This window comes from Oryza sativa, chromosome 11 (assembly GCF_034140825.1).
Source record: "Oryza sativa Japonica Group chromosome 11, ASM3414082v1".
NCBI classification, from domain to species: domain Eukaryota; kingdom Viridiplantae; phylum Streptophyta; class Magnoliopsida; order Poales; family Poaceae; genus Oryza; species Oryza sativa.
Window position 1 is genome coordinate 21704456 of NC_089045.1, and position 24627 is coordinate 21729082.

Here is a 24627-nt window from a genome sequence, read left to right on the forward strand (position 1 = left end):
AACGTTGCAAGCAAAAACTGAAAATCCCTTATATTGTGGGACGGAGGGAGTACAAGTGAATAGCACAAAATTAGTCAAGTATTAACTAACTTGAAAAAATGGATTTGTTAAAATTTGAAATTTATATAGAAAAATTTTACAGAGGTGTTAACGGAAAAGATGAAGTTGAGCTTAAAAAAAAAGAACTCCTGTCCAGTGTATGCATGGAAGGTTCTCATAGGAGGGCCCATAACAACTTGAGCAAGTCAACGGTGCTTGTACTTGCATAGTATTCGACTTTCTATATATTTGCCTAGTGGACATAGCAAAAAGCTGCGATATCTTTATTATAAACGTTGAAACACAAGTACGTACGAACGATATCTTAGAGGGTGTTTGGGAGAGAGGCCCCTCTCACAAAACACCACAAGCTTTAGATCATAGAATGGATGAGACCGGTGCGGCCGAGGCGATTGGGATGGAGGCGCCACCATCCCCGACGGCCATGGCCACCTCTGGTAGCTGCGTGGTGGAGATACCGACGGATATAACGCTCAGCCATGATGACGGCGAGCGATTTCCTGGGGAGATATCGATGGTGCGACCACAGCGGCACTCGATTTATCGGGTGCCAGAGTACATCAAGGACATGACCAACCGGGACGCGTATCGGCCGCAGGTGGTGTCGCTGGGGCCCTTCCACTACGGCGAACCCCCGTTGAAGCCCATGGAGGCGCACAAGCAGCGCGCGGTGGCGCACATGGTCAGCCGGAGTGGGAAGCCACGGCAGGAGTTCACCGCTGCCGTGGAGGGGATAGCCGAACAACTGCGGGGCGCTTATGAGAACCTAGGCGAGGAGTGGAGTGGAGAGCGGTTCGTGGAGCTGATGGTCACCGACGGCTGCTTCTTGCTGGAGGTGATGAAGGATGAGGTGGAGGTACAAGGTTATGGGTCCGATGACCCTGTTTTCAGCAAGCATGGCCGTCTATACTTGTACTCCTATATCATCTCTGACATGCTCTTGGTTGAGAACCAGTTGCCATTGCTCCTCCTCCAAAAGCTCACGCTTGTTGCAGATCCTGACACTGAGGTACTCAATTACTGGCTCCTCCATCAATTGATGGGGTGTATTTTAATTTAAAGTGGTCTTCTTACGTTAAATATTGAATCTATCCATTTATTATAAAAAATAAATAATAAAAGAAGCTAGTATGTTCATTCTGGAAGTTTAGAAATTACCATATTAATTAATTGTAAAAAGTGTTAGATCCAACTACGGTATTTTGGGAGTATTAGGGTATTCGTTTGATTGAAATAGGAAGATAGAAGACAAGAATTTTTTATACTGGTTCGGGTCCATAAAATATATAAAAACCATACTCCGGTTTATATATATAACTAGGGAAAGTATCACACCGTTTATAATACGAGAGCAAGCTAGCTAGTCTAGCCCACCAACTAGTCTTCGTCGAGAATTAATCTGGCGACTTGGAGTCGACGGCTAGCTATTAGCTTCCTCCTAGCTGATCTTCGATGTGACTTATATATGGTTATGGATTGTCATTCAGTGCCCTCCTCTCCAAAGAAAAGTTATGTATATACAGGTAGACAAGTACCCCTCGCTACTACACAAAACCCTTTTGGTGCCGGTTGCCAACCCCAAACAGGTGTTGGATTTGGTAACCAGCACCATGCAGGTGGCACCTATGAGTATTGTCAATGGTGCTGATTCAAGAACCGGCACCTTTGAGGTGTATGGATCGCAAAAAAAAAAGATGGCTTGGTTCGGACCAATTCGAGCTAATGCCTCCAAGCCAAGAAAAAAAATCAAAAAAACTAAAAGAAAATGAGACAAGTTCTTATTCATATCAGAGAATCACAAATCATACATTCACATAAAAAATTTGTTGATACATTCACATCAAACATTCATCAATAAATTTATTCAAAAACCAATCAAAGGAGAGGAAGGAGAGGCCGCCGCTGCCATCCCGTCGAGCCGCCGGGGAGGCCCTGCTAAGGGTAGACAATCGCCGGCAGCAAGATCAGCGAGAGAGAGGAGGGCGAGAGAGAGGATGGTAAGCGAGAGGGAAAAGGAGTAGGGAGAGGACGAGGGGGGATATACTGACCTTTGATGTCGTCGAAGCTATCCCGGAGCGCTCGCCCTATGACCGCGACCGGGCTGGCACGGCTGCTGGAACCCTAGCCTCTTCCTCCTCACTGGCTGTACCGTACTAGTTTCGCCCCTCGGCACACCACCTCCCCTCCCACCTCCTCCCCTCACCCCGGATCTGGCTGAGGGGAGGGTGTTGCCGTCGCTTCCCTCCCGCAGGGCCACTAACGCCAGGTCGGGGGGACTGAGAGAGAGAGAGAGAGAGAGAGAGAGATAGAGAGACCGCCAGGCTAGATCTAGCAAAGGGGAGGCTGCGGTGGGCACCGCCGCCCCTCCCAACAGGCCAACAACGCCGGGTCGAGGGACCGACTGAGAGCGAGAGATAGAAAGCCAAGTGTGTGTGTGTGAGAGAGAGAGCGAGCCGTGGAGGAGAAAGGAGGATAAGATAAGGAAGAGAGATGAGGAGGAGAGGATAAAGACGGGATCAGCTTGGCTCGGCTCAATTTCAGGGGTGCCGGTTTTTTAAAAAACCAACACCTAGCCTATAATATATTAAATGTTCTGCTTTTTAATAAAAACCGACACCTATAGCATAGGTGTCGGTTATTCTTTAGAACCGGCACCTATAATTCCTTAAAAGTATCGGATTTTTGCGATTTCAACCCGCGGAGTTAGGAAAAGGTCTATAGGAGCCGGTTTTAGCACTTCCGGCGCCTATAGTGCCGACCTCTATGTGCCTTTTTGTAGTAGTGCCTTGTCCAAATAGAATTCGGGGACTCCTTGAAGATACAGGCAGATAATTCCTTGTAGTACCCGGGTCAGTGTCCAACATCTTTAATTTATATAAAAACTACATAGCAACTACGATACAATTTATATAAAACTTGTATTCAACTATGGTTTGGTTGGCTAGTATTGGAATCTTATGCGCAACTTGTGTGGAAATTTCTTTCTAGCAATTTTCCCTTCATGCACAAATCTTGAGATGATCCAATGGCCACAAATCTGAATGTTTTGGAGGCAAAAAACTACTGTAAGTTTTCTAGCAATTCCGCCGTGAATAAGGGGGACCCGGGGAGGGGGGGGGAGGGAGGGGGGTACCAATACACAACCACGAGAGGAGGGTCAAACATTAACTAATTAAAAAATTCATAACTTTTCATTCGTCACCTCTTATTTGTCTGCGTCTTTTTGTCCGTCAACACGCTAGTTTGGTTGAATCGGACTCGAGTTCGAGCTAAATAGGGGAGCGATTTCCACGGGATTTCCTTCAATTTCTTGAGGGGAAAGATAGAGTAGGAGATATAGATAAAAAACCCTCAACTAGTTTGAGATTATGTCCACGGGTTTGGTTGAATCGGACGTGGGATTGGGGTGGCGTCGGGTGTAGTGTAGGCCGGGCTCTGGCTCGGCTGGAGCTTGAAGGAGCTACTGTAGCGATAGGGAGATAAATTAGACTTCTGCTGGGACTTCTTTTGCTAGGCTCGATTGAATGAGGATGCAAATTGGACTTTAACGGAGAAAGGAAATAAGCCAGAAACAGAGAAGACCCAAAAAGGAGAAAATTCAGACTTTTCCATATTCGGCCGAAACATGAAAGGCGCTAGGGAGGATTTTGATTCCTTTGTCTAATTAAATAATTGCTGAAATGATCTTTCGTTTATTTTGTGTTCATGTTCCCAGACCTGTATCCCATATGTGTTGGCACGAAGAAAACAGTTCGGTTTGCTGGTTGGTATGAAATCATGATTTGGATTAAATCTAATTATAAAGATAGAGCTTATATTTGATAAATCTACATCATTATATCGAAACATGGGCTAAAACATTTTCTAGATCCACTATGATCAACGGCGTATATTTTTGTTTCAGGTAATGTGTTGATTTCTAAGCCACAAATGTGAATAAATATTTCTTTATTACTGTAATAAAATAATTTATAAATATGTGGGAGAAAACATATATATACACGAAAAGAAAACATATGTTACACTAGGTTATAAAAAAAATGTCACTTTAAAGTTATTTAATGTTTGGTGTACTTCTAGTTTTTAGTTTTTCCCGTTGCAACGCATGGACACTTTTTCTAGTCATTAATAGATTAATAATCAAACTAACTCAATCATCGAGCTATGCACCAACCAAGGAATTCTCGATGGCATATCAAATCTACCGATTACCTTTCACAGCTAGGATAAAAACAGTTAGGAAAGTTTTTGGTTTCCAGAAACTTTTTGGAAAAGGAAAGTGTCGGTCGGAATTTTTTTCCGAAAGTTAAACGAGAACGAATTTGGAATTTTTTTTTGTATAAATGGAAATGAATATGGTAAGGAAATCTAAATTTTAAATTTTAAAATTTTTCGTGGAAGATGGAAACATAAATTTTAAATTTTATCCTTTGAAAAAGATTTAAAATTTTCAGTTCTCAAAATTAGGTCAAAGAAGGGAGGGGCAATATAGTTATCTTGGAAAATACAACGATGAATCAAGGTCAACATAATAATAAGTATATCTCTTCTCTACTATTATAAAAATTGAAGATGTTTTTGACGGTATTTTGGTACGTCAAGTTCGTTCGCTTTTAGAAACATAGATCCGTGTTTGAGTCAGATTTTAAGTTCATTTGCTTTTGAAAATACAAAAGAAGTCGTATAAGAGATATGTTTAAAAAACTCGCATGCTAACTTGAGATGAAAGTCGGACTCCTAATAGTAGCTCATGATTTTTCTAAAAAAAATATCCAAGCGAATTCGCACAGTGAATTTTATCCTAACTAAACCATATAACAGTAATATGATTAAAATAGCATTCACCCATTGCAACGCACGGGCAGTTTTTCTAGTAAATAGATTAAAAATCAAACTAACTCAATCATCGAGCTATACACCAACCAAGGAATTCTTGATGGCATATCAATCTACGACTACTATTACCTTTCAGCTAGGATAAAAACAGTTAGGTAAGTTTTTGGTTTCCAGAAATTTTTTGGAAAAGGAAAGTGTTCGCTCGGAATTTTTTTTCCGAAAGTTAATGATAAGGAACGAATTCGGAATTTTTCGTGTAAATGGAAATGGATATGGTAAGGAAATCTAAATTTTAAATTTTAAAATTTTTTCGTAGAAGATGGAAACATAAATTTTAAATTTTATCCATTCAAAAAGATTTAAAATTTTCAGTTCTCAAAATTAGGTGAAAGAAGCGAGGGGCAAGTAGTTATCTCAAAAAATATATCGGGTGAATCAAGGTTAACATAATAAGTATAGAAGGAAAAGTTATATCCGGTGAATCAAGGTCAACATAATAAGTATAGAAGGAAAAGTTTAGGAGCATGTCATACCCAAGCAATATTCCCATTTATTTACTTAAATCCGAAAACCAATTTGTTACTTACTCTAATCTCGATTGATGGCCACATGCAGGATGATAGAGGGATAAACCACCGGGTGCTTGATCTTCTTTCCTATACCACCACGCCTACCGCGCCTACCACCCCTGTCGATGAGTTTTTGGGGCTCCACCCACTGGACGTTCTCCAGAAAAGCGTCCGTGGTACTCGTCAATACCGCCAAAGGCCAATAGGAGACGGACACATGCCTTCCGCTGCAGAGCTCCGTGAGGCAGGAATCCATTTCAAGGTGAGCACAGGTGAAGGATTCGCAGGCACGGTCAGCTTCGAACGAGGCGTACTGCGCGTCCCAAAGATCTTCCTGTACGACGACGCCGAGCGCATGTTCCTCAACCTGATGGCCTTCGAGCAGCTGCGCCCGGGCGCTGGGAACGAAGTGACCGCGTTCGTGTCATTCATGGACGACCTCATCAACACGGCCAAGGACGTGCGGCTGCTGAGGGCCAAGGAGATCATCGAGAGCGGCTTGGGAAGCGACGAGGCGGTGGCGAATCTGATCAACAACACGCTGACGAAAGGCTCGGTGATGGACGAAGACAGCAGCCTCAACGACGTGATGTCGGAAGTGGATGCCTACTGCAAGATGCGGCGGAACAGGTGGAGGGCCATCCTCCTACACACCTACTTCAGTAACCCTTGGGTGTTCATCTCCCTCGTCGCTGCTACTGTCCTGCTCATTGCTACTGTCATCCAAACTGTCTACGCTATCCTGTCCTTCAACAGCAAGACCTAATTAAAACCTTGCACCATGGTAAACTCCATGAACATATATATATTCATCTTCAGGCCTCGCAGCTTAATAATAGTTAGTATATTTGAGCCAAGAATTATCCGAAGTACTCTTGCTTTTATACCACCATGTAATATTCTGTCTCTATATCTAATCCCAATCAAACCTTCCAAAAGGAGTAAGCTTATACTTTTGGTCTATGCCCTCCTAGTAATATATCACATATTTTTGATGGTTGGCTTTTGGAGGTGGATAAGAAAAAGAGTAAACTTATATTTGTGGGAGCCTCTGCAATATATATATTGGGCTCTGTGGTTGAGCAGTAATGATTTGATTTTTGACAAATCACCATCTATTACATATATGCAGACAATTTTCAGGGCAACATATTGGCTCCGGTGTTGGGCTCAGCTACAAAGCTGTGATGAAGATGGCGAGTTTATGAAGGTTGCATGCCGTAGGCTTGAGATGACAGTTATGCAACTTTTTGCCAATTATGGTTGGAGATTCACAAATAGACTTCAATAACGTGTTCTCCTTATCTTAGATGGGTTATTTTTTATTTTAAGTGCGTGTTCTCAATGTTTTGTTGAACTATACTCTTTTTTGAGTGCAACTTTGTAATAATTGGCTGTAGCTCGTTTTGAGCTAAGGTCGGGATATTCTATTCCATTATTAAAAAAAAAACCTTCCAAAACCATCCTTCCGTTATGTATGCATTCACCCTCATTAATTAGTTTGGTTCAATGCTGTAGAACACCAAATATATGATGCCTCATATATATGTACCAGTTGACTTGAAACCAACACATATGAGACATTTCCAGCCACACGGGGAATTCAGACTAAGAACAGAATACTCCGGGATTTTAACCTAAGACATGAAAATAATTATCAATGCTGGTTTATTAGTGAACCGACACCAAAAAGTCGGCCGAGCCGATCAAGAGGCAAACTAAAGGGGAAGATTAGTTCCATATGGCATGGAAAGTATCTAGTGGTCCATTCAGGATACATGAATATTGTTTTGCTATTGGTTGTGCATCATGACACTAATTAAACATATAGACTAGCACGGCACCAACACTATCGCAGAGACCTCCCCCTCAGCACTAGCGTTCCTGTGAAGGATAGGGGTGAAAACGGTTTGGAATTTTTCCGGATTCCGGACCTGTTTTCGGAAACGGAATCAGCCGGTCGGAATTTTTTTGGAATTTCTCGGAAACGGAATCGAAAACGGAAATATTTTTTCGGAAACAGAATCGAATATGATGTTTCCGTCGGAACTCGGAATCGGTCGGAAAAATTCCGGAAAGTTTGTCGGAATTTCCAAAGTTAAAAAGGCCCATCCAAATAGTCCATAATTCCTCCCTAAGTTCCCAGCCCAACCCAAGTCCCTAACTGGCTAACCCTAGAGAGGAGAGAGAGAGATCGAGAGAGGCGGCGCATCAGAGATCGAGAGAGGCGGCGGCGGAGCGGCGCATCCAGGGGTCGAGCGCGCCACCGCTGGCCGCCGTCCTTGGCTAATCGGCTCCTCGCGACCTCGTCCCCGCCGTCTCACCGCCCTTCCTCTCTCGCTCCGTCCTCGCCCTCACCATTTTCGCCGCCGCCACCACCACAGACGACGCCGCCGACGCGGACGACGCCGGCCACTGGCCACACCGTTGATGCCGGCCACCCACTAAATCGCGAAAAAAATAAAATTCCAAAAAGAATTCAAAAAAAGAAACCCTAGCTGTCGCCCGAGCTCGCCGGCCGCTCTCGCCGCCACCTGCCCCCGCCTCCTCGTCGTCGTTGGCGGCAGAGGTGAGGAGGAGATGGCGGAGGCGCCGCCGCCCGAGGTTGCCGCTACTCTTCGCCCGAGGCCGCCGTCGGATTCGGGCGGGACGAGGCCCGCCGCCGCCGGATCCGGGCGGGACGAGAACCGTCGCCGCCGGATCTGGCCCGTCACCTCCTCGTCGTCGTCGGCGGCGGCGGTGAGGAGGAGATGGCGGTGGTGCCGCCGCCCGAGGTCGCCGCCCACTCTTCGACCGAGGTCTCCGCCCCCGCCGCCGCTAGCTCCAGGCCGGAGCCCAAGGCGGCCGAGCCGTGCCGCCGCCGCCGCCAGCTCCCACCACCGCCGCCCTAGGAGGAGTGGAGAGGAGAGAAAGAGTGTTAAGGAAATAAAGAGAGTGAGAGGAGAGGATAGAAAGAGAGAGAGTGAGTGGAGGTAAAAATATCAGGATAAGGAGAGAGAAGAGGAGATGAAAAAATTTGAAGGGAGGAGGAGGGAAAAACAATTAATTTCAAAATATTAAAACTTTGAATCGAATTTTATGATATTAAATGAACTCGTGTGAAAAAGTTGTCAAAAATAAAGTTGTAGAACTCGTTAAGATCTACCAATTTTCTTTTGGTCATTTCTCCATCCGAGTTTGATTGGACTATATAAAGTTTGAATTTTAAAATATAAGAAATTCAAAAAAAATTTCGGGTAGTAAATGATTTCAAATGGAAAAGTTGTCAACAACAAAGTTGTATAACTCATCAAGATCTACAACTTTCGTATTGGTCATTTTTCTATATGACTTTGTTTGAACATTTTGAATTTGAATTTTAAATTATGATAACTTCAAACAACATTTTCAAGTACTAAATGATTTTAACTAAAAAAGTCATCAATAACAAAGTGGTATAACTCATCAAGATCTATAACTTTTATTTGGGTCATTTCTTCATCCGATAAAGTGATTTATAAGATCGTTCACAAAATGTATATATCTCTTATATAGTTTATAAACTATAGGAGATATATGTAAATTTTGTGAACAATGTTACTATCACTTTATCGGATGAAGAAATGACCAAAATAAAAGTTATAAATATTGATGAGTTATACAACTTTATTGTTGATGACTTTTTCAGTTGAAATCATTTAGTACTTGAAAATATTGTCTGAAGTTGTCATTATTTGAAATTCAAATTCAAATTATAGAAACAAAGTCATATAGCAAAATGATCAAAACAAAAGTTGTAGATATTGATGTGTTATACAACTTTTTTTTGTTGATGACTTTTTCATTTGAAATCATTTAGTATTTGAAAATGTTGTTTGAAGTTGTCATAATTTGAAATTGAAATTCAAATTATTGAAACAAAGTCATACAGCAAAATGACCAAAACAAAAGTTGTTGATCTTGATAAGTTATACAACTTTGTTATTCACAATTTTTTTCATTTGAAATCATTTACTACCCTAAAAAATATTTGAATTGAGAGGAAGGAGGCATTATAGACTTCTCGGCGAGGGAGGAGCAAAAGGGCTGGGCCAGCAGCCCGAAGAGGGAGGAGGGGAAGGGGAAGCCGGCCCGTGGAGGGAGAGAGAGGCTGCGGGCTGCGGGCTAATAGTGTATACTTTATACCTTATACCATGGTATTTTGCTGTATTTTTTTTAGAATATTTGTTATGCAAATTATATGAAGATATAGAAGAATATATTTTGCTATTGAGACTTAACAATTAGACTTTATATAATTGTGTTTTATGATGAATTGTAGACTGTTAAGACTTGAGAATTGAACTTGACAAAAGTTTGAAGCTCAGTTTGAGGGGTTTTTGTATTCCGATAAATTTTCATTACCGTATCCACGCCGGTTCGTTTTCGCTCCATTTTCGGTTTCGATAATATTCGTTTCCGTTTTCGTTTCCGGGGTTTCCGATTCCGAAAAAAATATGGAAACAAAAACGATAAAGGTTGTTTCCGTCCGTTTCCGTACCGTTTTCACCCCTAGTGAAGGATTCGTATTCGCAATTTTAGAGGTCTCTTTGTAAAATATATTTTTGGAAAGGACTAAAATGTCAAAAATTCTGATTCAGTACGTTCCTCTATAAATTGCTTCCTCCTGCTAATTAAGTGAAACTTGGAAGCTCCCAGGGCCATATATAACTTCTTCAGACCACTCTAGCTAGGGCGATGGCCAATATCCCTTCTCCACTCCACTGGGCGCCATCACCGCTTAGCTCGCCGCCCCCCTCCCTATGGCAGCTCACACTTGTTCTCCTGCGCATATCGGAATTGCTATCAAATATTCAGCAGTTTTATTCTTCGAAAACTTTTAGGATCCCCTCGAGATTCATATGGGTGGAAAAAAAATCGTGAGTGCGGACAAAGCTTTTGATAAAAAAAAACGAATGTTGTATATCTACTCCATAACGTAATACGGTTATAAAATAATTCACATTAAGTAAAAGAAAGGGAGAGCGCTACGTGTCGGACGTGCGGCGCGAGACGAAAAATCGGACGCCTCCGCAACCGTCCGATCCATGCACAGGTGCACCAGTCATCCATCATGCATGTATCAAACGAATTTTAAACTATTTTTCTCTCAAAATATTTATCCAAATCATGATCCGATTGTACCATTAAATTCGTTGCAATTAAATCTTTAAAATAAGACCACACATGAATATAATCCGATGAAAAAAAAAGTTTATTATTGAATTATTTTTAAATGTTGCACGCTGTTGCACCAAGTATATCGGAATTGTTTCACTGAGTAGATCGAAAATGTTTTATTGGACGCCATTTCGCCTTATATAAAAATATTGTTTCAGCAATAGCGAAAGGATGTTTCAACTCACTGCAACATTTGATTCATACATAGTGAAACATCATGAGTACATTAGGTGAAACATTTTTAAATTGAAAAAAAATCGGATGGTCCAATGTTGCAGTTGACCAACAAGTAAAACATTATGTTATATATATGGTGAAAAAAAAATCAGTAACTGGAACATTTAAATATTTTATGAAACATAGTGAAGATACACGTTGAAACATGTTGCTGTCACACATGAAACAACAAGTATTAACTAATTGAAACACATGTTTTTCTTTTATCAAAATATAATCAAGCAATATCTTGTTGTAAAGATTTAATTACAACGAATACAATGGTGTGATCGGATCTTAGATTGAATAGGTAATTTAAGAGAAAAATCATTTTGAAGCTTGCTAAAATACATGCATGTATGCATGCATGAGGTGGAGAGAGAGTAGTAGTAGGTAGTTTCAGGAATTTTGTGAAACACACTTAAGACACATATTGAAACATATCACTATCACGTATAAAACATTTTGTGTTAATGGCTTGAAACATACGTTTTTCTTTTGACATAATATAATCATGTGATATCTTGTTGTAAAGATTTAATTGCAACGAATACAACGGTGTGATCGGTTCGTAGATCACATAAGTAATTTAGAAGCAAAAATATTTAAAGAGAGGAGAAAAGAATGAAAAGAAACAGCTAGGTATATGCATGTATGTTATAATACTATAGTACCAGGCTGCTGATCTACAACATTTTCTTGACGTCAACAGAGAGAAAGGAGAAATTAGCAAGCAATGACTGAGTTGACCGTAGGCGTCCGATGTTTTTCATCTGATCGGACGTTCGAAGAGAAGCATTTTCGAAAAGAAAGCTACTATAATGGGCTAGAGTTTAATAAATTTATGGAAGTATTTTCGCTGGAACATATTTTGATCCTTAGAAAACCCGGGCTCAGCCTCCTTGAGCCCCTAATGCTGCCCTTCGATTGATAAAAAAAAAATCATATCCCATCCACGTATGTATGATCCTGGATTTTACTTGCAATTTGGTGAAATCTCTGGCTTACGTACATATTGGAAATGCTAAGGGGCGATCGATCGATCCTGCCCCCTGGGTGCCCCCCTCTCCTCCACCTGGTTTTTTTTTTTCGCACCGCATTACTTTCTTATTTTAATAAATTTATGCACCTAAAGTTTGTACACCTTAAGTTTACATATCTTAAGTTTAGAGACCTAAAGTTTATAAATCAAAAGTTTATATATCCGATTCAAATTTGAATTTGAAATCAAATGTTTTTATATATAGTATTTCTATACATCTAAAGTTTATACACCTAAAGTTTATAGACCCAAAGTTTATAAGTCAAAAGTTTACATACCCGATTCAAATTTGAATTTGAATTATATCCGATTCAAATTTGAATTTGAATTCAAATATTTTTATATATAGTATTTTATACACCTAAAGTTTATAGACCCAAAGTTTATAAGTCAAAAGTTTACATACCCGATTCAAATTTGAATTTGAATTCAAATATTAGTTTATAGACCCAAAGTTTATAAGTCAAAAGTTTATATACCCGTTTTAAATTTGAATTTCAATTCAAATTTTTTATATATAGTATTTCTATACATAAATTTTTTCAACCTTGTGTTTTTTATTTTTTAAAAATTTATGGTGTAGTAGGAAGAGAAGAAGCGGAGGAGGAAGGATGAATATATAGTGTATATGGGGGATGGGGGGGGGGCGATCACCCGCCCATTAGCTGCCCGTACATATGTGGATAGGATAAGATGGAATGTAACATCACAATTTGGTGGTGTACATTATTGTGTAAATCACATTCCATTTGTTCGACTACGGCCTACATATACCTATCATTCCTCCGACCATAGTGCTGTCAACTACATTCACTCTTGTAAGTAGCTTTGGTTTGCTACATATACATTGATGGAGAGGGGTATATATATACATACACACACACATCAGCCATATGCATGGTGGCATATGTTAAATTTATGGTCAAACGTGGAAATGACGATTTTTTTTCTGTGTATAGAAATATCACCAAACAGACAGAAAAAAACAGTTGTAGACAAGTCTTCCTTATTGCTGAAAGCCCTGCTAGCTGGGATTAATTGTGTAGAGGGAGTGCAGGGCCAGCCCATAACAACGCCTTGATGGCGTTAGCTTGCATATACTAGACAAAAACGTGGGCACCAGTGAATAGCAATATTGACCGGGGAATTGGACAGTGCCAGTTTGTATCGTCCACCTAAGGCTGAGTTTTTTTAGTTGAGGTTCCCAACTCAGCTCTCTCTTTTTTCACACTCACGTTTCCTAAACTTTAAAACTACGTGTCACTGGTACCAAAACCAAAGCCATTATTAGTTGATTATTCAAGTGTTTACTCCCTCCCTCACAGAAAGAAGTGTTGTTTGTCCCAACAAAAAATCAATTTGTGCTACATTGAATGAGTTCGGAGGACAGTCATAGCGTAGGAACCAGGACAGCGGTCTCCCTATTCACTTGTTCACACAAACCTTCTGTCACCCCTCTCTCTCTGTCTCTCTCGCCTACTCATCTCGTTCACACAAACCACTCTCACTGCCACTGGCCCACTGCTACTTCCCGGTCTGCAGTTCTGCACGGTCTGTGACTGTCATTTGAAAGATAGAATGAATATAGTACTTGTACTCATACCCTCATACACACGTACACAGGCACACCCTATCACTATGAACATCTCCGAAAGACTGAGCCAATATATCTTCAGATTGATGAAATCACCACAGACTAATAACTGTCGATGGGTACGTCACCTCTCACTGAAAGAAAAATTAGCTGTAGATATAAGCATCCGTATCAAATCTAGGACTTGAACTCAAGCGGGCTGGTTCCATCATAATGAACCTAACCAGCTGAGCTACATTCACTTCGCTCCATGATGCGCTTGTGTCCCTACACGACCGTTGTTCTCATGTACCCCCTAGTCTGTCTACAATGATCCACTGCATCCCCCTCGACATGCACGGTCATGTCTGCCTCCTTCATATTCTCCACACCAAGTGTCATCCCATCGTTCCTGGTTCTTATATCTCATTTGCACCTTAGCCTAGCCTATCACCGCACTCCGCTCATCGGATCGCTGGTAAGCCATCTTCCCAACCGCACAAATATATTCATTGTTGATTTCACGTATGAAAAGTAAATATATTTTTTACTCTTTTTTTAATAGTTGCAGATGCTCATATACTTGCGCACATACTCACCCCATCTCTATGAGAGCATCCAAAGACTAGGCTGGTAAATTGTTGTCGATAGGTATGTTGTCTACCACTGAAAGATTAGTTAGTGTTGACGTCTTTTCGTGACCAACACAAGATCACGTAACGATTTGCGTTGTAATCAACAAAGTCAGCAAATTCGACAAATCAGAACTAGCTAGCAGAGCCAATGAATCAAAATGAGCAATTTATGAGCAAACTAGCAAATAAGATAACTACCATGTTTACGTGATGATGGACGATTGCTTTCCGAGCAAGCAACAAAGATCCTTACTTTCATGAAGGAGAACCATCCATTTTCCAGTGAAAAAGGTAAAGATCAACCGAACTCTAGGACATGGGGAGTACTAGTGGCCTCCCATGAAGAAAAAGAAAGCGAAATAGAACACAAGAGCTCGCTGAAAAGTGTAGGCGGTGAGATGCAAACAGTTTTGCGGTGGTTGGCTTGGCGGCAGGGTTGTTGGCTATAGAGGCTGCAGACAAGGGCTGCAATGAGTTCAATGAGTGGAGGGGAGATGGTGATGCCTCTAGGACAACATGAAACTCACTAGGATGGAGTTTAGTGGCTGCAAGGTCACCAAGATACCTGATTGGCGTCGGAAAACACGAAGGAGCTGCGGTGATGCCTGCTACATGCTGAGGGAAATAATAGAGTCAGGTCGAGCAGTACCATATGGTGACGCAGTTGGGACAAGGTGAAACTCATAGGAGCTCCCAGATAGAAGATGCATGCTTGCCGGTGCCGTGAGCGGCACCTCACGTTCCCGGCAAACCAAGAAGCAATCCCCTGGGTCATTGGGTGCGTGAGAATGAAGGCAAGCTAGGGAGCCAGGAGGACATGGGCTTGGTTATAAAGGAAGACATACAAAGTAAGGGAGAGCGCGGCACGCTACTCTACTCCCTTGGTCTCGCGATGGCGTGTGCGTCAGTAGCATGCAGCAGACAGGCGAGATAGGGCAAGGCATTGCAGCGAGGTTGTCAGGAGGCATCTCGCGAGGTCCGAAGGTGGCTTTGTCCCCCTCTCTCTCTCTCTCGCATGGTCTAGGGCGTGTAGAGATACAGCCACATGGTCGAGCCGCATAGGCAAGGATCCCAGTTAGGTGATATGAGATGGCGCAAGGTTCTAAGGCAAGAGATGCTGTTAGGCATGCCTAGCGCGCGTTTGGTGTGTCGCACACGTGAAACCCTCATGTTTTCACGTGGGAGGTCGAGAAAAAGGCCTACCCAAGTTGGCCTAGGCTTGGCTGGGAGAGGGGGTCCGAGTTAGAGATGGGGCTCACCATTAAAAGTGTGTCCGATCCTGACTCCTACATGGATACATACCTTGCCAAGTCAAAAGATGGGGTGAACAGTTTAACGAAACAAGAGAATACGAGAGGAAGGAAAGGACTCCTCCTGAGTGAACAGTGCCCAGAATTTTCCAATTCCCGCAGAGGGTTTGACTAAATGTTCAAACGGGAAAACTTACTCCAATCTGAATGAAACTTGAAGGCAAGACTAGCTAGCAGCAAAGTATGTAACTTTTAGAAATTTATACAGAATTTTGGTGAAGATTAAAAAATGAGAGTCGGTTAGGATGGGAAAAACCGTCTCTAGGGATCGCACGGACTTTATTCCGTTCGTAAGGGGATTTTTGTGCATGAAACATGAAATGCAATGCACTTGTAAAAGGTTTTATATACCCAAATAACAAAAAAGTAGGTTAATATTAAATAAAGTAACTGACCAACAGATTATAGTTAACAGCCAAATTGCATAGTCAACATTTAGCCGTAAATGCAAGTACGGTGCAAGTCTAGGATTTGAATCCGGATAGATAGGTTCCACCACAAGAGACCTTATGAGCCGAGTTACACTGAGTTTTTCTTTTAACTCTTTGAGGGAGTTAAAGAATTTCAAAAATCCACTACAGGCAACCCAAAAATACTCTTGATGTTCTTTAATGCAAATTTAAATCTATTCAATGGATAATATATTACAAACTCCATTACATAATCCAACTTTCTCAGCGTGTAGAAATCGGCCGGGTGTCCAGGGACCAAATTTCTAATGAGGATATACATATAAGAAGGTTCGACAATGACTGGATATAGAGGCTAATTAATTAAACACAGCGGCTTGAGTACCTTTGGAGTAGAATCATATAGCCCAAATTAACACCCACACACGCACACACACGTACCGCTTTGAATTGCTGTAGAATGGCAGTACAGCTGTACAGTGTAGTGTAGATGGTCCGCACGATGATGACGACGAACAGGATCAGAGCAGGGCTGAACAACCACGGTGTTGCTGAAGTGAAGTAGGTGTGCACGAGACCATCTCGATCGGCACCCTGTTCCACGGCTTCTCGCGGTGCGCGCGTTCACCTCCCGTATCACGTCCCTGCAGAGGCCGCTCTTGTCTTGGGGCTCATCAGCACCGCGTCTCTCTCTCGAGTCGAGGGCCTTCTTCACGTCGTCGCTGCCCAAACCGCTCTGGACGATGATCCCCCTTGGACCTCTGCAGCTAGCGCCACATCGTCGGTCGCGTTGATGAGCTGGTCCATGAAGCACACGAACGCGATCACGTTGTTGTTGTTGTTCCCTGTGCCGCCTGGGTGAAGCCACTCGAACGCCATCTGGACATCTGGTTAAGGAATGGAGATTTGTTCTGGTCCAACAAAAAAGTATATCGAGATCGTTTTTAATCGTTGGATCTAGTTGGACAGGATGGATATTGTTAGATCCAACGATCGATCGGAAACGATTTGGTACCATGAGATACTGATATCTTAAATACTTTTTATTGGATCGGAGTAAATCTCTAAAGAATGTGTGCTCGGCGCTGATGTACCGCCAGATGTAGGGGATGGTTATGCCTCCCTCGAAGCTGACGGCCTCTAGGAATAATCGACCAGCTGCCTCGTTCACCTTTAAATGGATTTCTGCCTCACGGAGCTCCGTGGCACTTGGTATTTTGGCAAATATTTGTACTCCATCGGTAGCCATCCACTTCTGTATATATACCCACACAATATTCAAACTATGATTATTCTTTTTTACTACTCCCTTCGTTTTAAAATATTTGACACTGTTGACTTTTTAGCACGTGTTTGACCGTTCGTCTTATTCAAAAAAATTTAATTAATTATTTATTCTTTTCATATCATTTGATTCATTGTTAAATATACTTTCATGTACACATATAGTTTTATATATTTCATAATTTTTTTTGAATAAGACGAACGGTCAAACATGTGCTAAAAAGTCAACGGTGTCAAATATTTTGAAACGGAGGGAGTATTAAACATTTTATATTATACTATTATATTGTAACAGTAAGTAGGATGCTTGGTAACTACTCCGATCCATCCATTTGAAAATTTATATAAAGATTTTTAGATTTCAAATCTTGTTTAGTAATATAAAGATTTCTAGCACTATTCACACTACTAATTGTCACGACAATTATTTTTCAATTAAATTTCATTCCACATTAATTAAGGGACACCAACGTGTTTTCTCTTTAATCTTAATCCTTGCTAAATAATCTTGAATTGCCTATATTTCGGAATGGTGGAAGTATAAAACCTTGAAACCTTGCTTTTATCATAATCTAGAAAAAAAAAGGGGCAAATTTTGCTATAGGACATCCAAATTTTGTGTAATTTGGTGATAGACATCGTAAAAACATGTCACGGCTGAAAGACATTTAAAAAAGAGTAAATTTAAAAAATGGTAATTTAGTAGAGGGCACTTTCGACTCAATTGGATTGATAAATTTTTAAGAAAGACGAGAATGCCCCTGAGACCAAATGCTTCAAACATAATGTTAGAGTAAAAAATTAGAAATTATGCAACTTTAAATTTGCCATCACCCCAAGTACATCACTAGTATATATATTATATTCCATCTTTGTTCCAGTCTTAGCTCAAAAGCTTTTGACCCTAGGGACATTCTTGTTTTTTTAAAGAATTTCTCTATCCAATTGAGCCGAAAGTGTTATCTAGCAAATTAATAGTCAAATGTTATGCGGAAAATCAATGACATTATACATTTTGAAATGGAGGGAGTATATATATTACTATCATTTACATACACAAAAATTAAAAAGCATCTTAAATGTACGGCTTCTTTGTTTTATTAAAAAAATTAGAGTAATTCAATGACATTTTTTTTGTCATAATACATTCAAGGACGTGCATATTGATTATGAACGGTAAACAGAGAAAGATGTCTAAGTGATATATAAGTAAGTTAGCAAATTTATAGTTTACATCTTTAACACAAAATAATTTAACAAATGATACTTTGCAAAATTTATATATGGATTGCCTGCAAAATTAAATTTATTATAAGAAAACTAGCTCCAAGTATGGAAAAAAAAATTTGTGCAGACTGGCTGCAAACCCATGCCATGCATACCTAACTTAGATGGGCGACACGTGGATGAGCGAGCGATCTGACAGTGCCCCCGGCCCGCACGGCTCCATCCCGCACCAAGAGAAAGGCTCAGGTCTGCTCGCTAGCATCAACTCCCGCATCGAGCCGAGCTTGATTGCTCAGCGGTTCGCTCACGTCCTTTTCTTTCTGCCGCTGCGATCACCGGTTCCTTCCCCATCTCACCTCCATCTATTTGGGTTACCTCTCGACGCTGTCAGCTAGCCCATAATCCCCTCCGTCCAACAACTGATGTGGCTACCTCTGCCTCTTCGCCCCCACCCCAACATTCCTCCTAGCCATGGGTCCCGTCCACTACTATAGGATAGATTTTTCTAGACGCCACCCTTTTTGTTTCCATTCGGTGCGTAAGTGAAACCGCACGGAAAAATAGGGGGGACTGACGCCAAGTTGTCGCCTGCACGGGCAGGCGTATTAATCCGACCGCACGGGATAATCCTCATTATCCCGTATGGTCGACTTAAGAGGACTGCACGAAAAAATCGATTTTCGCGTGCGGACTTTTTACGTGGACCGCACAAGAAACTACCTTCCTCCTTTCCCTCCCACCCACTTTAAAATTTTCACATCGTCTCTCTTCCTTTTTCCTCCCTTTTATTCTCCCTCAACCACTCCCTTCTCTCTCTACCTTATCTCCCTCAACCACCGGCTTCCCACCTCCTCCCTGACTTAACTCCTCCCCTCCTCCCCTTCCCATCGTGCACGCCAGCGACGGGGAGGGTACCGGTGAACATAGCGGCGCTGACGGGAGGCCAGCGGGAGGCGGACGCCGACGACAACAAGGCCGGCGGGAGGCGGGCACCGACAATGAGGAGGCCGGCGATATCGACGGCGGCCTCCTCCACGCGGCGGCGGTGGAGGCGCGGGATCAGGCGGGCAGCGGCCGTCCCCACACAGATCCGGTAGCAGCGGTCGTCCCTGCACGGATCCGCTGGCCGGCCGTCCTACCCCCGCGTGGGATCTGGCTTCCCTCCCCTCCCCTTCCTTCCTTCCGTCAGCGGCGAGTGGCGCAGATGCCGGGAGCGGCGGCGCCGACGGGGGGTCTTCAGCCGGCGTCGGCGACGAGAGTGGGCGGCGGATCCAATGTCGGCGACTGGAGCGGGCGGTGGATCCGGCCTCTGGGAGACCGCCGGCGACGGGAGCGGGTGGCGGCTGGATTAGGGTTAGGGTTTTGGTTTTGATTTTCTTTTTTTTTCGATTTTTTATTTTCTCGTGCGGGTGGCTTACGCGAAAATCGATTTTCGCAGATGCTTCGTTCTAGATGGGCGAAACAACCGCACGCGAAATGAGTTTCGGCCGTACGGAAAAATCGTTAGTGTAGTAGTGGTCGCTTCAGCTAAGGCGAGCACGAGGCGTGTTCCCCTCCGCCTCCCTCCTGGCCATGGGCACCGGGCCCTTTGGTGAAGGCTGCAGCGGCTGGGTTGGCAAGGACGAGCAGAAGGCGGTGGAAGCACCGGGATTTGCACTGCAACGCACCGCCAGAAGCCAATGCCAAATTGGAGATATTCAGATGGTTTACTGCATCCTGAGAAGAATTATTAATGTGCAAAGCATCTGCTGCTCATGTAGGTAGTTCCAGGCTTCCAGCAATGACAATAGTTTATGAATTATACAGTATATGGCATCTTTGGTGTTTTGAAATCTAGAATGTGATGGATTGATGTGTAAAAAAGATTGTGATTGTTCATATGGTTCCTTTCAAAAACGAAAACTGGAAAACTGTGTAATCTGAAATCTTGAAGGTCAAATTTGGTATATAATGTCTAGAAGCCAATCATTCTTAAACTATATAGCTGATCATAAGTGTAACACACTGCAAATGGAAGTAAAATATAGTGCAATTTAGTAAAACAGTACAGTGGAAGAACATAGTGCAACATAGTAGATGGAAATAAAATTGAAACCCATCCCAACTTGAGGAACGACCAAAGCTTGTGCAACTTCTTCATTCACAACCATGGTCATCGTCTTGAAGTCCTGTGCAATCTATAGCATATATATGGTCACAGTCACAGATCAACCAATACGGAGAAACATGACTATCAAATAACTAGGCGAGAGTACATGTGTTTTTTTGCTCCTCATGGGCTCCACGATCCCCGGCGACTGCGTCATCTGCATTCACAGGTGACAGAAGCGGCTGTCCGGCCATGTCGTGCGTCCACTAAGGCAGGCAAAGAAAACACCGGAATCCCGGCGGCTAGGTTCTTCTCCTGGTTTCCTAGGTCGTCCTGTCTGCTGCGGTGCGCATGGCGATGATCTGGTGCAAGAAGAATAAGCCGAAAAAAGGTTCTTTTGTTGGGAGCCGAGTCCGCGTCCGGCGTCCCTGTTGCCGCGAAGCAAAGCCGACTGATCACTTTTTACTGCAAATATCCTATGAGCCAATCCTTTGATTATTCTTGCATCATACTTTTCCATTGGTATAACTTGTTGAGTACGGTGGTTGTACTACTCAGTCTTGCTTTATTTTTCCCAATCCCCCAGAAGCAGAGAATTTGTCGGACGGTGAGTTCTGTGAAGATTAGGCTTGTGCCAGACGTCGAGGTTTTGCCTGTGGATTATCGAGGAAGCTTCGCTTTCCTGAGAAGATTAAGTTCAGTTGGTCTTTAGTTTTTTCGCTGCTTTTCCGAGTTTATTTTATATTTTTGTAAAACGTGGAACTGTATCAAATTATCATCTGTGTAATCTGGTTGATGTCTGGACAGAGGTTAAATGCACAGATAGCCGGTGATTCGGGTTGTCCAATCTTTGGGTGCGACAGAGGTGAGGTGAGTAGCAATTCGATCGAGTTGAGTGATAATCTAGCGGATTGATCACCTAGTCTCTACTAACTATTAGTTCTCGGAAGCTTGTCTAGATAATTGAGATGGAGAAGACTTGAGGTTTGCCAAGTTCTGGGGGAGAGCACTCTAGAATATGACCCACAATATGGACTGGTTAGTCCATAGTGTTGTACTCTTTTTCCCTTGGTGAGTGGAGCTGTTGTTCCTCACATAAGGTTTTTAATGAGGCAACAACGTGCAATGCATGAGCAGTAACTATGTACTCTTTCTCCTAGCCTTTTTCCCACTGGGTTTTGGTAGAAATTTTGACGAGGCATGAGTTGGTCGCGGATAGGTCCAAGGGGAAGTGTTACGGAATATTATCTACCGGGGAGATAAGATCCTTTCTTGTGGACCAATCCGAACCGGAGTAGAGATAAGACCTATCTCCTCCTAAGACCCCTACATATACAGGGGCAGGGTGTGACATCTATGGTTGGCTTATACTCCACATGAGATCTATAACGAAGAGAGAGCTACTCCCTATATCTGTATTTATTGTCTACTTCTGCTATGTTCTTGAGGGCAAAAGGATAGGCGCGGGTGTTCTACATCATCTCATGCCTCTACTGCTGTGGGAGGGAGAGGAAACGGATCCGGTGATCCGCTAATAGACGCGTTGGTTTACAAGAGTTATATCTTAAACGGTATACCTTTTAAACTGTTAGAGATGTGTCGTCCCAAACGAATCCCATTAGGCCAACACGGATGGCTAGTGAAGGATGTCCAGATCTGTACTAGCATATATGTATTTGCCGACAGTGGTTATGCATGCATATGCTCACATTTCAACTAAGGCTGTGTTCGTAAGATTGTTGTTTGAAACTAATCCCCTTACACGTAAAACGGAGCAACTCATCTACACAAGATTAATTAAGTATATATTAGCTTAAAAAATTTCTGAATGAATTAGTATGATTTTTAAATCAACTGTCGTATAGATTTTTTTTTAAAAAAAAGACACATCGATCATTTAACTGTTTCTAAAGCGTGCGCGTGAAAAACGAGCGAGTAAGAGTTGGTAACCTACAATACTGAACTCAGCCTAACGATGCCCTATTTACCTTACAAGAGTGAGAGCTACAAATGCTAGTCTGATTTGCAACAGTCTAATTAATTAATTAATTAATTAGATGGGCGCGCGTGAGCAGCTATGCAACAACAGAAAAGGAGAAATGCGAAACAAGTGGATAATTTAATTTGTTTTCCATTTTGAACGCTTTTCCGAATCCTGTCAGGATCTTTAATTTATAGTTGTACTCATTGATCGGATCGATCAAGACTGTTATATCTGTATCACATGCTAGTAAACCATGTGCTCGTTCTAGAAGTAGAATCTAAGCAGCTATTTTATTGAATGCAAACTTCAGACTTATTTAATTAGACCGTTGGTCTTCAGATATTTATAGATTTTACTCTGCGCGTGCACATGTATTCCGTGTAAGCGTGCATCTCTTCTAATTAATATTGCAGCTCGGTGTGTTATATATATATGGGGTGCAGCTATATATGGCGCTATGTGTATATGGACGCCAGAATTAATAACAGTTTAATTAACTAGGATGTTAGTCCACGTGCTGGCGCGGGCATCGATATTAATGTTGTATAAAATTATACAACAATATTTTATTATTTTGAATATGTATGTAATTTCGAAATGAAGTACCTTTTAACATTATTTATCCAAACCATATATTAAATTAAATTAGGACTTTGTCTGACATCATGCCATTATGTGTTTTCCTGAAACGTGAGTATATATTTTTATTGTTCATATCACAGTTTAATTTACCTGTTCTTTAAAAGTAGCAAATATATATCACTACTAAGAAAGTCATCTTTGCAGCGGCCAAAAGGCATTTTTTAGGCGGACGCTCGTTCTGCCTATTAGCAAAGGCCTGCGAAAATCGGGTGATCTTCACAGGCGGCCGACTGCTCTTCGTAGGCGGACCTCTTAATCAGTCCGCCTTCGAAAACTGTTTTCCAGGCAAGAGAGCCCCAACAAACCGCTTGGGAAAATGGAGCATAGGCCGCTGGAAAAAATGTTCATGCTAAAATATAAATTTTCCCTCCAAATTTTTTAATATTATTTTTTAATCAATAATGTTGCAACTAAATAATATATTAGTCCATAAAGACATTTAGCCGGTAACAAACATATAATGCAGATATAATAATCATATATTGCATCATCAGTGAAAACGGTCTTATATATACATAATTACACAAAAGCACGTCATTTTTAATTTAATTGTTCAATACACAATCACGCGGATCCAATTCCGAAGAGACTTGTATTCTTCGTTCGTCTCTAGGAAGCTTTCAGGGTCGAAGAAAAGTCCTTATTCATGCAGCACTCGCGGTTAATGAAGTGACAGATGATAATATATTACAATATCAAATATAGTACGTGCATTCCTTCATTGAACTTTATATTTTGAGTTGAGATTCTTATATCCTCTTGGTTACTACTGTACATCCCATTAACTCTGAGGAACTCACATGTGTAATATCCACAGTCATTATGCCTCTAGGGTGCTTGGGACAATTCATTATGGCATACACTGATACACATAGAAGGAATTAGCTAGACATGCAGCTTAAAGAATTTAAATAATTAAGTCTGTGCGGAGAGTATGTTTAGTAATTTATTACCGGCCAGTATGTACGCATTAGCAACCTCTCTCTCGTTCGTAATCGTTTCCCGCCTTTTACATTGTAGTAGTTGTAGGCACTGTAGTCATATTACTGAATGAAATTTAATAATCATGAACACTTAACGAACTGTACACATGCATGAGTTGTGAGGATAATCGAGGGGGTCCAGGACTACATCGGTCCCGTCCTTTGGGTAGAGTAGGAAGCAAATGTAATGATAGCTACCCTACAATGACAGTTCAGTAGTCACTGATCAAATAATACATATATATAGAGTTCTGTCGAACTTGAAGTTATATGCGGCCATTGTAACTCTTTTATTTTGAAATTTCAGGAACACTCGTCATATATATTGTGACACATTAAGCAACTTGGCTTTGTGCAAGCCCTTCTTATATTCAGCTATTTCTTCAAGCGTCTTATCCTGTAGCTGCTACGAGTTTTCTTGGAGACTTATGAGTTTACATGCTCTGGTTTAATGGCCCTTATAGAAATGGTGAGAAACACGGCGATTATGACATGACAGTCATGTGAATTATAACCGGATACTGATAAATTTTTTTTATGGAGACTAGTAGCCTAATGTTCGATGAGA

The 24627-nt window shown here is 41.8% G+C and overlaps 1 protein-coding gene across 2 annotated transcripts; it reads left to right on the forward strand.

Annotated features, from left to right (window-relative positions):
* Positions 1 to 206: 206 nt before the first annotated feature.
* Positions 207 to 6925, forward strand: LOC4350668 (UPF0481 protein At3g47200). Of its 2 annotated transcripts, XM_015760188.3 has the most exons (3): positions 207 to 1069; positions 5512 to 6249; positions 6598 to 6925. In XM_015760188.3, exons 1-2 carry the CDS (start codon positions 425 to 427, stop codon positions 6229 to 6231), a joined length of 1365 nt encoding a protein of 454 aa, XP_015615674.1. In that variant the 5' UTR covers positions 207 to 424; the 3' UTR covers positions 6232 to 6249; positions 6598 to 6925. The 2 variants fall into 2 exon arrangements, with proteins under 2 accessions (XP_015615674.1, XP_015615673.1); XM_015760187.3 differs by lacking the exon at positions 6598 to 6925 and having other exon boundaries at positions 5512 to 6471.
* Positions 6926 to 24627: the final 17702 nt, after the last annotated feature.